Genomic DNA, 11754 nt, shown 5'->3' with positions numbered 1-11754 from the left:
TACCGACGTGGGGGGGGGGCGGCAGCGGCGCTGAGCCTCAGCAGCCGCCTCGACCAGGCGTCGTCCCGGGCCGTTTTTCCGGGCGGCCAAGCCCCGAGGGACCGACTCGCGGCCCGGAGGCGTGTGCGGCCGGCCGGCCGATCCTGCCGCTAACCTCGCGTCTCGGCGGCCCCGCTGCGGGCGGGCAACGGCCGGCGCCGCCCCCGCGGGCTGTGAGGGGAAGTTCGCTGTGAGGGAGGCAGGTGCGGCGGGCGGCTCGTGGGGAAAGCTGGAGCGGTGTCCCTGAGGCCGGACCCAGAGGCGCCGCTCCGGCACCGTCCCGCCGCTTCCCCGGTTACCGCCACGGCTGGGCCGTAGGTAGGTGCTGAGCTGGGCCGGGGCTGCCGCCACCTCAACCTTAAACGGCAGTGGGAAACCCTCCCGGGCTATCGGTCGTTTCTTTTAAACCGTGGTTCTGGGAGGCTGGAAGTTGAAGTGATTTTTAGCGAAAAGGAAAATACTAAACAATCTGATGTTTTAACTTCCATTCCATATGAAACACTCACTAGGTTTGGGTTTTCTTAAAGTTTCTAAATCAGAATGTTTTGGAACTTTAAATCAAAAACAGATAAACTTATGCAAGCTAAAAAGTCGAGGGATATTTCCATCTTTATGTATATTATATAACATATGTTGAGAATAGTACAAAAAAAAACCACTTTTTTTTCTGCATCAGATAAATAAAAAGGTGTTAAGAAAGACAACTTTAAATCCACCAACTGAGAAATATGTGATTTTTCCTAGATCATCCTAATAGAAACGTGCAGTGTACACATGGCCACGAAAAATAGAAGCAGCTGGCATTAATGCATTTTTTTTATATTTAAGAAACTGTTTAAGACTTTTAGAGAAAAGATTAGGAAAGAAGGGCTAAATGGCTTTACGCAGTGTTAATCAGCTGTTACATAAAAAGTGCTAGATATCAGATTCCTCAAAAAAAAAAATCAACCTTATTCAACTCAAATAATTTTTGCAACTTTGTACCTTCCTAAAATGAGCATTACCCAAAGTAGTATTTCATTAAGCACGCTGTCAATTATCAAAATTCTTTTATATCAAGTGTTCATTTCATGGAAAAATAGTGCATCTCATGTAAATCATTAATCTTTTCAATGACCAAAACAGAGTACTCTAAGAATTTCAATCCAATTCTTATTTTTTAAACTCATGTTTTTCTGTATTATCATGCAGCCATATTTAGGTTGTGCATGTCTGTGTAAGACACGATGCAGTCCGTACCAGCCATCCGAGAAAAGGCTGCTTACACAGTAGTTTCCTTCAGCACACTTCGGGTGACATGTTTTATTGATTTGAATGCTCTGCAGTAAATACGGTGATCTGCTATACTGAGAATCCATTTGTATACTGCATGTCCTCCACAATCGAAATATGTATGTGTTAAAGGATGCAGCATGTGACTCTTATTTTGAAATGCTCGGTGCATATGCAGTGGTCAACCCAAGACTGTAGAGTAAACAAAAATATATTTTAGCCCAAAGAACAGCACAAAATAACCTATTTTATTCTTTTATGATAGAATGGACTTCCGATGTTTGCAGAGTGCTCCAAAAATTACTGGCAAATGTTTCTACTGAAATTGCAAATACGTAGTTTTTGATGACAACTGATCCACCACTGCACCGCAGCTGGTGTTCCTAACGTAAGGTTATCGCATAAACATCTGTATTTCTGTTAGCATCATATGTGCTTTGCAGTAAACACATTTTACAGCCATAATGTCTAGTTAAGTGTTAAACATAGTTGCCACTTGAATGTACAGGACATAGCAAACTGGTTTTATTACATAACTATGAATTTGTTTGCAGCTGGGTCCTAGCTAGGCAAAACATGCTCTAAAATATAAAAGGATGAAACTGTCTAGTTTACATGCCCAACATTTCACTAAATATTTTATGTTGCATCATTTGGCACACATTAATTATGCTGTGTTATTACTGATTTAGAAAACAGTAGTTATAAATAAGAAGCCAGTTCTTTCCTGCTGTTTTGAACTTGGAGCAAAATGTTAGTATTAACAGCAGCATGTTAAGTTCAATATTTATCATTAAGTGAAAGCCTAAACAATTACATGAGTAAAGTCTGCTGTCCTTCAAAGGGTCCTTCTCAGCAGGAGTTGACATCTGACGGTCCCCACTAAAGTATGTTCAGAGAATCTCCAGTAAATTGGCTGATGGCAGCTTTTACTGTGCACTGAAGAGTACTTTAACTGGAAAGGCAAATGCCAAATTAATCACAGATAAAAATAGCAAGCTGCTCAGTTCTCTTTGTAAAATCAGAAATACTCTAAAAGTGAAGCTGAATTTTCTCCAGATTAAAGCCAAGAGCTATATAACCAGAAGGGTACTCTCAAGTCAAAGTTATTTTAGGAGGTTTTTGTATTATAACAGAAATAACTGCAATTAAAACTTGAAAACGAGGATGACTTTTGCTACAGAAAACCTGTAATGGAAAATATTCTTTAAAGAAAGTGAAAGACATTTAAGTAAGTCGTAGAATTTCATCTCGTCTGAAGCTACATCATTTTGCTCATGTACAAAGTACATGAGTGCATTAACTTCTTGGACTTAAGATGTCTTGTATACACCACATACAGTTCTGTGGCCTCTAAAACCATTCATTCCAACACCTTGTAAACATTAATATATTTGTTCTCACAACATACTGGAGAAGTATTGTCTCTGATTCTAAGATTATGAACAGAAAGAATAATTACCTGGGGAATCCATAAAAAAAAACAGAAGCAGCAGTCACATTTAACAGAAAAAGTCTTTTGTTTATCATCTTATATTGCGTGCTTTTATAACTCTGGCAAGCAAAAATATTTGGATGAACAGGGAAGCATCTCTAAAGGAAACTTACAGTGCACAATACAGTAAGTCATATAAGAAGCAGTCTTAGAAGTTAATTTGACTTTATTTGAATGGAATACAGTTATCTAGAAAACAAGCTAACTTTTTTTTTTCAACACTGACGGATGCAAGAGACAGCACAGGTATTACTAGAAAAGCAGTAGTTTCGTTACCTCTTAAAGTACTTAGAATAACAAAACACATTACAATTTATTAGGACAATCTATATGTGAATATTTGCCCTAACAAGTTCTATCATGCACTCGAGATATAAACTATCCAGTCTTAAAGTTCACTAACACCATATTATGCAAACAGTTTCAAGTAAATACGTTTACCTAATTTGAAAAATCTGTCACCTTCCAAAGCACCACATGAAGTTCTGGTGTTAAAATAGCATTCAAGCCACTGCAATAGCTAAATATTTTAAATACTTATGTAATACACTGTAAACTCTACGTAAACACTACGTACACCAAAAAAAATATACAAAGAACAGGAAGATCATTTTGATTAGCAAAGATAACTCAAATGTATCGCCAAAATCATTTTTTCTCTTCTTACGACTTATCCCCAAACCACTCCCAGAAAAGGCACTGATAGTGGTGATTTTTTTTTTTTTTTTTTTTTTTTTTTGTAACACACAAAGCCAGAATCAACACAATAGGCCTGTGCAGTCAAATGCTGCTCTATTTCTAGGAAAAACAGGTAAGGAACTTGCATTAGTGTAAGGATATCCCAGGAAGATACTATAAAAGATCCCCAGCATCTGCCTACTGTCCTAGGTTCAAATGCAGAAAAGAAGCAGAAATTAAATTTAGTTTAGCAAAACTTTACTATGCATGTTGGATGAGAGCCAGCTAGACTTACTTGCCTATTCCAAGGCAATACTGAGGCTCATCTCACAGCTATTAATGGCGCTCAGTAGAGATGGCATTTTTAAAATTAAATTGGTAATTATTGTTCAAAAATTATAAATTATTTGACAATACTTTTACTTCATGTAAACAAAACCTTTAAATAAATAGATTTTTTTAAATGTAGTGTAACTACACAACTTATCACAATGCTTCAATACATAATGGAGTACAGATCAGAAAATGATTTAAATCATATTCTGACTTGATTATTGCAGTATCAAAAAAGTCCCCTTTTACCAGCAAATGATGCAGTGTTTGGCAAAGAAGTGCTATTGGTAATTCTTTAAACAAAGATTCAAATGTATTTGTTATCCCCTCTTTGTTAGAAACAGAAGCATTTAAGAAAAAATATTTTAATAAATCTATATCCTAAGCTATCTAATAATACTTCCACTAGTACACTAAACAAATTGTCTTGTGTGGTTTATATACATTGATAAGCACAGACTCAGATGCTCTAATGTTCTATAAGACAGAAAGCATTGCTGGAGTCTATCACGTTTTGTTTCAAGTGATCTTTGGGAAGTTAGAAAAAACTCCATTTTGGCATTGCTGCTTTTAGGGCATATTCCAAGTACTTGTACAACCATCATCAGTGATCTAGAAATCTGCAAAAGATGCTGATATATTGCATTCGTGGTATCAAAAAATAAGTAGATTGAGCACTGAATTTCCTACATAAAAATGGAGCTTGAGGTATTTATACAACCCTTTATAATGGAGATTAAATCTTACCTGTTGCACGGTGTCTGCAACTATTCAGGACTTGTTACATGAAATATCATTCCTGTTATTATTTGGAAGATCTATTGTCGCACAAGGTGCAAATAAAATTCAAGTCTAACTTTTATTGGCTATAAAATTTGAGTATTATCAAAGTGCTGTCTAAGTTCAGTACAAAAGACTAAAGCAACTGGCCTGCACTGAGACTTAGAAAATGAACAAGCAGGTCCTGCAGCCCGCACAGAACCCACATCCCCACTGCTCCCCATGCGGAGGCTGCCAAAGCAAGTGCAGTACATCTACGCAAGCTGCTGCATAGACACCTCAAGTCAGATTCCTTCCCTCTGTTCTCAACAATGAAACTTACAGCAATGAGCTCAAAAATGGGTTTTGTTGAGACTAAGGGTAACTTCTGACCATGTTGACAAAGTACATTTTATCAGTCAAAAATGTCTGGGATAGATTAAAAATAATGAAACACTGTATGGATTCACTCTGTTTCTTTAATTGGCCATATTAAATCCTATAAACACCAGATATCCTTTGGGGTTAAATGGAAAAAAACAAAACAAACAAACAAACAACAAAAGGCAACAACAAAAAACCCACAACCCCCAAACACTACAAAATAGACAACAGTCCAGGGTTGGCACAAAAGGGGTGTCCAGTCTCACAGTTTGAAATTCAGCAGGCAAGGCCTCTCATTTAAGCATGTCACTCCAGTGAGGTTTTCAGTTTGCTTTTGATGACTGAAAGGGTACAAAATAATTTTCAGTAACTTCTCATCTCCTCTATTAACTCCAGATTTTTTTTTTCTCAGAATAACAGGCTTTTGTTAATCTGAAAATCGTATTATTTTGCACTCAGTATAGGGACAAATCTGAACAAGTATTATTTTAATTTCTAAATCATTCACAAATACTGACTTCACAAGTGGTTAACTGATTAGTTCTCTAGACTGTTTTCTGTCCAAAAAGGGAACCAGACAAATCTCTGGGGAAGTATCAGCAACACTAAACTAAATGTAAAGCATCTCCATTTTCTTTTAGGATAAAATGTAAAATAGTCAACACAGTCTAAAATCATGCACTCTTATATTTACCTATTTGTATTCTGACAAGATAGCTTAACATTTTCACGTGGCCTTTGTAGAATGTCTTCCTACTTTGTGTGAATATAGCTAGTGTTATATGATTAATTTCTCAGAACACACATGCACTCATGAAAGGCTATGATCAGCTGAACACATGTGCTACGGTGCATGTTTAAAACACTACAGCTTGCAAGACCATCAGTTTGACATAACCTGTTATAGAACAAAATAGGCCAAAATTAAAACTTGTCATGCCAGCACACTTTAATTCTGTATTTATGAAATGACTTTTCAAACTTAGAAGCCCTTTTCACTACTTGAAAAGGAAAACCCACACATACACACAAAATTCTAACAATTCTAACACCATATTTGTTCTTTACCAACTAGCATATACCTTGTTTTAATGGTTTAAAGCGATTAAATCCCTCAAGATGGTGCATATTCAGGCATTACTGAGGAAATAAAGACACCCATCACTATTCTTCTTAAATTTTATTCCATAATAAAAAATAGAAGATGAAAGAAATAGAGTGTTCAAGATTTAAAGCAATTATTGGTCAATGTAAGGAGCAATAAACTAATAATCTGAATGACGATTAAGGACCTGGTTCATCAAAAGTAATTCTGAGTCCTCCATGGCGTATTTGTAGGCCTCTACAAAACATAAATCCCGATTATCTTTTACTGAAGCAGGTCCTCTATTATCTACAGAACAGTTGATATCATATTCTATTTATCCTTCTCTTTTTGTTCTTTTTCCTTCTTTTCACGTTCAGCTTTTGCTTCCTCCTCCTCATGTTGTTTTATCAACTGTTCCACCTCCTTTTGCTTCAGAACCCTTATCACTGTCTTTCCGTTCTCTCTTGTCAGTGTTGCAATTTCAACTGAAACACATGGAACAGACAGCCACGTTACATTTCGTCCTTCACACACAGCAATCATCAGAAGGGCAAGATTTGTGGTTACAACTGACAATGAAGCAGAAGGCTCCTGTCCCGGCTCTACAAGGCAGCCTGACCAGCAAGCCAGGCGGCAGCAGTCCCCTTCCGCAGCACCGTACACAAGCGCGTTAATACCTCTCCAGCGGTTCTTCCTCCAGACACGCAGCCATTTCTGCCACCGCACCAACGCGGCCTGCGAGCCCTAAACTGGGGTCTAGCCCCTGGAGCTGACCACAGTGGCCCATCCTCAGCTAAGCTATCTGTATGCCTCTGAGAAAGGTTAAGGGTGAGAGCTGCTGCATCTTCTGAAAACATTTTTCACGTAACAGCTAAAAATTCAGTAATTCACATCTAGTGTATACACATTCGCTACATTTTCTGGTTTTAAGCAAACGGTGTTCTCCCGTATTAGCAAACTGCTTACCTTTCTCTGCAGAGAGTTTGCTAACATCCATGGTTTTGTTTAGCACCTTAATGGCTAACGCAAGTGCTGTCTTTAAGGTCATTTCTCCTTCTTTGTAGTCTTGCTTTAGCATTGACACAGCTGCCTGTAAATTTCACAGAAATGAAAACAGTAGTTTTGGGCAATCAACCGAACAGTTACTTTTTGCCAAATAATATCAATACATGAGTAACAGCCGTGTTTCTACAGGTATCTACTACTGCTCCACACCAGTAATCAACAACTCAGTTTAATTAGTATGGTGCAATTTACATTTTTATTTTTTTTTGCCTGACTTTTGGAGAGGAAAAAACCCCAGAACTTACAGCACTATTATTCCCGATGCATGTAGCTTTCCACCCTCCATAATTTCCACTAGGATCACTTTGATACAGCTGAAAGCCATAATGCTTATCCCAGCCAATATACAGCAACGAAACACCAAAAGGACGTTTTCCTGTTGAAAAGAAAGCTATTAGCAATCTAAATTTAGTAACAAGATCGGTCATGAGCGACGACTACTTTCGTTGATTTCTTTTTTCAAATCTATTCCTGTGAACTAGGATTTAACAGACTGTTCTGCACTTCTGTCACTTGAGATAAGCACGCCAGCATTTCTTTCAAAGTTTTAGGGGGAGGGTGAGGCAGCAAGGGTTTATTTAATTTAACCCTAAGAGCAGGTCATTTCTGTCTCTACAAATTGTATTTTATAATCTCAGGACTTTAAATCAAAACTCGCTATTTAAAGTTTGTAGCTTGCTGTTAAAGCGTCTAACTTGGCAGTGTCAAGTCAGGTACATAAAAAGGTCATTCCTTCACGCTACATATATGTAAAATACCAGAGTCATCAGTTCACGTACTAAGGAACACCACTTACAGCATAATTTTCTAACATCTTGCTTGATCCACATAAATGGTGTTTTTTAAAGTGTTACAATATTGATACCCCTATGTAGAGTCTTACTTGTGATTCATTGTGCCATTACGCAAGATGGGCCCAAAATGTTGAAAGTTTAATACCAAACAATTCTCTGCTGGTCTTTCGAAGGCATTCACTAAATCTAAGAGCACCAAAGCATTCTATGCAGCTGGCTGGAATCTCAGGCATCAATTCCTCAATCACTAAAAAGTAGCACCCTCAGTAGCAAAACAGTAACCATGACTACCCATTCCCATCTTAAATTTGGGTATTGTTCTTCTCAGTATAACTTGTTACAGAAGAATTTGGTAGAGCTGTCCAGAGATTCAGATGCTTCTAATTATGTAACAGAATAATTCTTCAGACATTTAAAAGCACAATGGTTCATCACTGTTCATTACCTCCAAACTGTGTATAAGCCTGCTTGATGTCACACAGTGCTGTTACCAGCTGTTCACAAGGAATGGGCTCTTGATATTGTAACAAATACCTAGTATGAAAGAGAAAGCGCTTTCAAAACTGATTTTGCTGACAGTATCTTATACCACACTTAAGAAGAAACAAGTTCTTAAGTTTCAGCCTCTTTGATCTATCTGGTTTATTTCAAATAATCTACTTCCTCTCTACTGAATGCACGTTCATTTTGATTTAATACATAAACAGAATTGAACCCGACAGCGCAGGCAACTAAAACCATGTTAACTATCAGCAGACCTACCTCTGCGCAATCAGTCTCAGTTCATTTGTTAGAACATTGGCATCTGAAGTTATTCCTGCAACACTGCAAGCCATATCCCTGCAATAAAAGCATGCAAATTAACTGAATTCCTATCAATCAGAAACAAAGTCACGTCTTCATACAGCGGTTCAAGCAGAACACCTAAAGTCGGGCCTTTCTGATCAAATCTATGTAGCTGCCATATACAACACGTTCATCAGCTCCTGCCTTTTGGGTACACCAAAAATATCATGTAACCGTTTTGTAAGAGAAGCAGTAGACAGCAAAAAGTAAGCGGCTCGGTATGTTAGTTATACATATAGTTCTAAGAGTATCATGCCAAAGGTGATTAAGTCCTCAGTGTCCTTACAGGAGCCATTGGCTACTTCCAGGCGTCTACCTGGAGGCCACCAGCACACCAGAACCCTGGAGGAGCCACAGAGACGTGACAGACCTACGCTGGAAGCTGCCGGCCGACACACTGCATTTGTGTAACTGAAACTTAGTGATCTTGATTTGACCATAAGAAAGTAAGCGCTTCGTGTCCTTGGTTACTTCGTTAGCTGTTAATTTAAGATCTCTTTTGCCCAATCCGTTATCGCTACAAAGCTTTCACTACACAGAAGAATTCAAGAATCCAGGTTATTTTTCCAAGTGGACTTGAATTTTTCAGATATAAGGACTGGCCTAGTGACTACTCCAGTGCACTGTTACACTGCCTCCTTGAAAATCCAGTACGTCCTACAGTTTGAGCTGCTTGCAAGATCAAAACAGAAAGGGAGGCTGACGGCATGAAAAGCTGTTTGTGTTTCATGGGCACCTTCTGCCAACGAAGCAGCTCTACCTCCCCTACAGCCAAGAGAGCATCCTCCAGAACACTCTTTTCTCTGATACCACAAATTTAAGCTCCAGAAGGCATGTTTTATCTAATTATCTTGCTCTTTTTGAATCATGAAGGAAAAAGAAAAGATTTAGAGGATGCTAAGATGAAACAGCATGGTGATTTTTGTTTGCCTTCTTTATTCTGCCCCCCCCCCATGGCATTTTGTAAAATTGAGGTTTCCCCATATTCTTAACTGCTGCAATAACATTACCTTACATGAGGAAGTATCAACAAAGAGGCTATTCCACCTGGAAAATTCTCCTATAGGTTTAAAAAAAGCAATGCTGCTTCTTTAGAAGAACTACTGAAACAATGACAAAATAGTCATACCTGTCTAAAACACTGAACAAAAAGAATGCTAACACTTCAAGTAAAACTAGGTTCAGTGCTAAAATGTCTGAATAACACCAGTGTTTTGTTAAAGATAATGTCATTGGACATATGCTCATCATTTCAACTTACTCATTAAGTTTGTATATTTTCTCTGAGAAAAACACTTCATCAAGAAGCTTGTGAATGTTGCGTCTCTCTGCTGCTAGCAAAACACCATCATTGGCTAGAATTCCCAAGCAAGTGCCTGCATGTCCAATTGCTTCCATTGCATACTCAACCTGGTACAAGCGACCTAAGAAAGGATTTAAATTAGTAACATCAAAAAAAGTAACACTGACAATACCAAGTATGCAAGGTAACTTAACTTTGCAAGAAACTGACAGATGCTCATTGTACAACCTAGTCTTACTTCTTCAAATCTATTACCAGTTAATAGTAAATTAATTGGTTGTAAAAGAGGAGGGAGTCAGAGAAGGAAAATCCACAAATCTGATAATACAGGGCATTGTCAATATGGAAAAAACCCTTTTATTTTACAAAACAAATAAAGTCCACAGAACACTCTGTTGCAGTAGAATAAGCCAAAATGTTTTTTCAACTATCAAAATATTTGATACTAGATTCTGAGTTCATCCCATCTAAGAAACAGGAAAACATGGCTTGTACGCACTTGTTTCAGCATGTGTAAGAATAACAAGGAGAGGTGTGATTGCACCAGCAGGATACTGCGCGTTCTCAGGGGATGGGGGGGACAGTAACAAAATCCATCAATACTCAAACAAAAGATGAATGGTGAAGACTTGTTCAAATTATTTCAAAAATGTGGCAGGTGGTATTACTCATGTGGAACAGTCTCATTATTGCTTGAATTACAATGAATTTGGAAATCACTTTGGATCCTTGGTGTCCTTAGGCTACTTATAGCTAGTAAATATGTTTCCTGTAACTCATGTTGGATGGAAACAACCGACCTTTGTACAAGTAGTTTGTTATTTCGTTTTGAGCTGTTGGATAATAGAGTTTACTTGAAAGTGTGGGGTTAAAAAATACCTTCTGGAGAAAATATGGTAGTTCTGGAGTCGTATCTTCGAGACTGTAAAAAGCAATAGCTCGTTAAATATCATCGTTCTCTTGCCAGAAAGCAACATTCTAAAATCAGCGATGCTCCGAGCCGCGTATACAGAACCCAGCCACTGAAGTGACCTCAGTTTGGTACCCGCGGTGAGAAACTAACGCTGCTTCTATTACACACGCGGACCTGGCCCACGGACACCGCTGCGCCCGCACCCACGGCCCCTCCGCGGCGTGACCGCCCGCCGCCCCGCCCGCGAACGCGGCCGTGACTCGGCAAAGCCCCGGGACGGGCGGGCCCGGCCCGCAGCCCCCACTCACCATCGTGCCGGGGACGCGCTGCGGGCCGAAGCAAAGCGGGCCTGCAAGACACCAGAACGCACGTTAACCGGCCCCGCCCCGCCGTGCAGAGTCATCCTCACCGCTGCGGAAGGCGAGGGCCTCGCCCCCTCCCGCGGAGCGCAGGGCCGCGCCCCGCTCCCCCCAGCCCGCCCGCCCGCCCGCCCTCACTCACGGCAGGCCGGGGACGGCCGAGGGGCTGCGGCGGCCGAGGGAGGCCCGGCCGGCGGGGAAGAACCGGGCGCTACGGCCGCGCCCAAACCTTCACCGCTGCTTCGGAAATGGCCGCCGCGCCTGCGCGCTGCCGCGTGCCGGACTAGGGCGGGGCCGCCGCGCTCACGGCCGTCCGCGCACCGCCCCTCGGCGCCGTGAGGGGCCGCCCCGCGCCCTCGGCCCACGGGGACCGCCCCCACGGAGAGGAGAGACAGACCCCCGGCCCAGCCCGCCTACACACCGCGGG

General features: G+C 40.4%; 1 protein-coding gene across 2 annotated transcripts; it reads right to left on the bottom strand.

Annotated features, from left to right (window-relative positions):
- Positions 1 to 5037: 5037 nt before the first annotated feature.
- PSMA4 (proteasome 20S subunit alpha 4) lies at positions 5038 to 11699 on the bottom strand. 2 transcript variants are annotated; one of them, XM_042804272.1, is made up of 9 exons: positions 11470 to 11699; positions 11277 to 11317; positions 10935 to 10977; positions 10014 to 10176; positions 8669 to 8746; positions 8352 to 8440; positions 7358 to 7488; positions 7014 to 7137; positions 5038 to 6532 (listed from the first exon to the last, which is right to left on the bottom strand). In XM_042804272.1, the coding sequence occupies exons 2-9, from the start codon at positions 11277 to 11279 to the stop codon at positions 6378 to 6380; spliced, it is 786 nt and encodes a 261-aa protein (XP_042660206.1). In that variant the 5' UTR covers positions 11280 to 11317; positions 11470 to 11699; the 3' UTR covers positions 5038 to 6377. The 2 variants fall into 2 exon arrangements, with proteins under 2 accessions (XP_042660206.1, XP_042660205.1); XM_042804271.1 differs by lacking the exons at positions 10935 to 10977; positions 11277 to 11317; positions 11470 to 11699 and adding an exon at positions 10555 to 10920.
- Between the last annotated feature and the right edge of the window lie 55 nt (positions 11700 to 11754).

Source organism: Tyto alba, unplaced genomic scaffold (genome assembly GCF_018691265.1).
Source record: "Tyto alba isolate M040663 unplaced genomic scaffold, T.alba_DEE_v4.0 Super-Scaffold_41, whole genome shotgun sequence".
NCBI classification, from domain to species: domain Eukaryota; kingdom Metazoa; phylum Chordata; class Aves; order Strigiformes; family Tytonidae; genus Tyto; species Tyto alba.
This window is presented reverse-complemented; position numbering and strand designations above follow the sequence as displayed.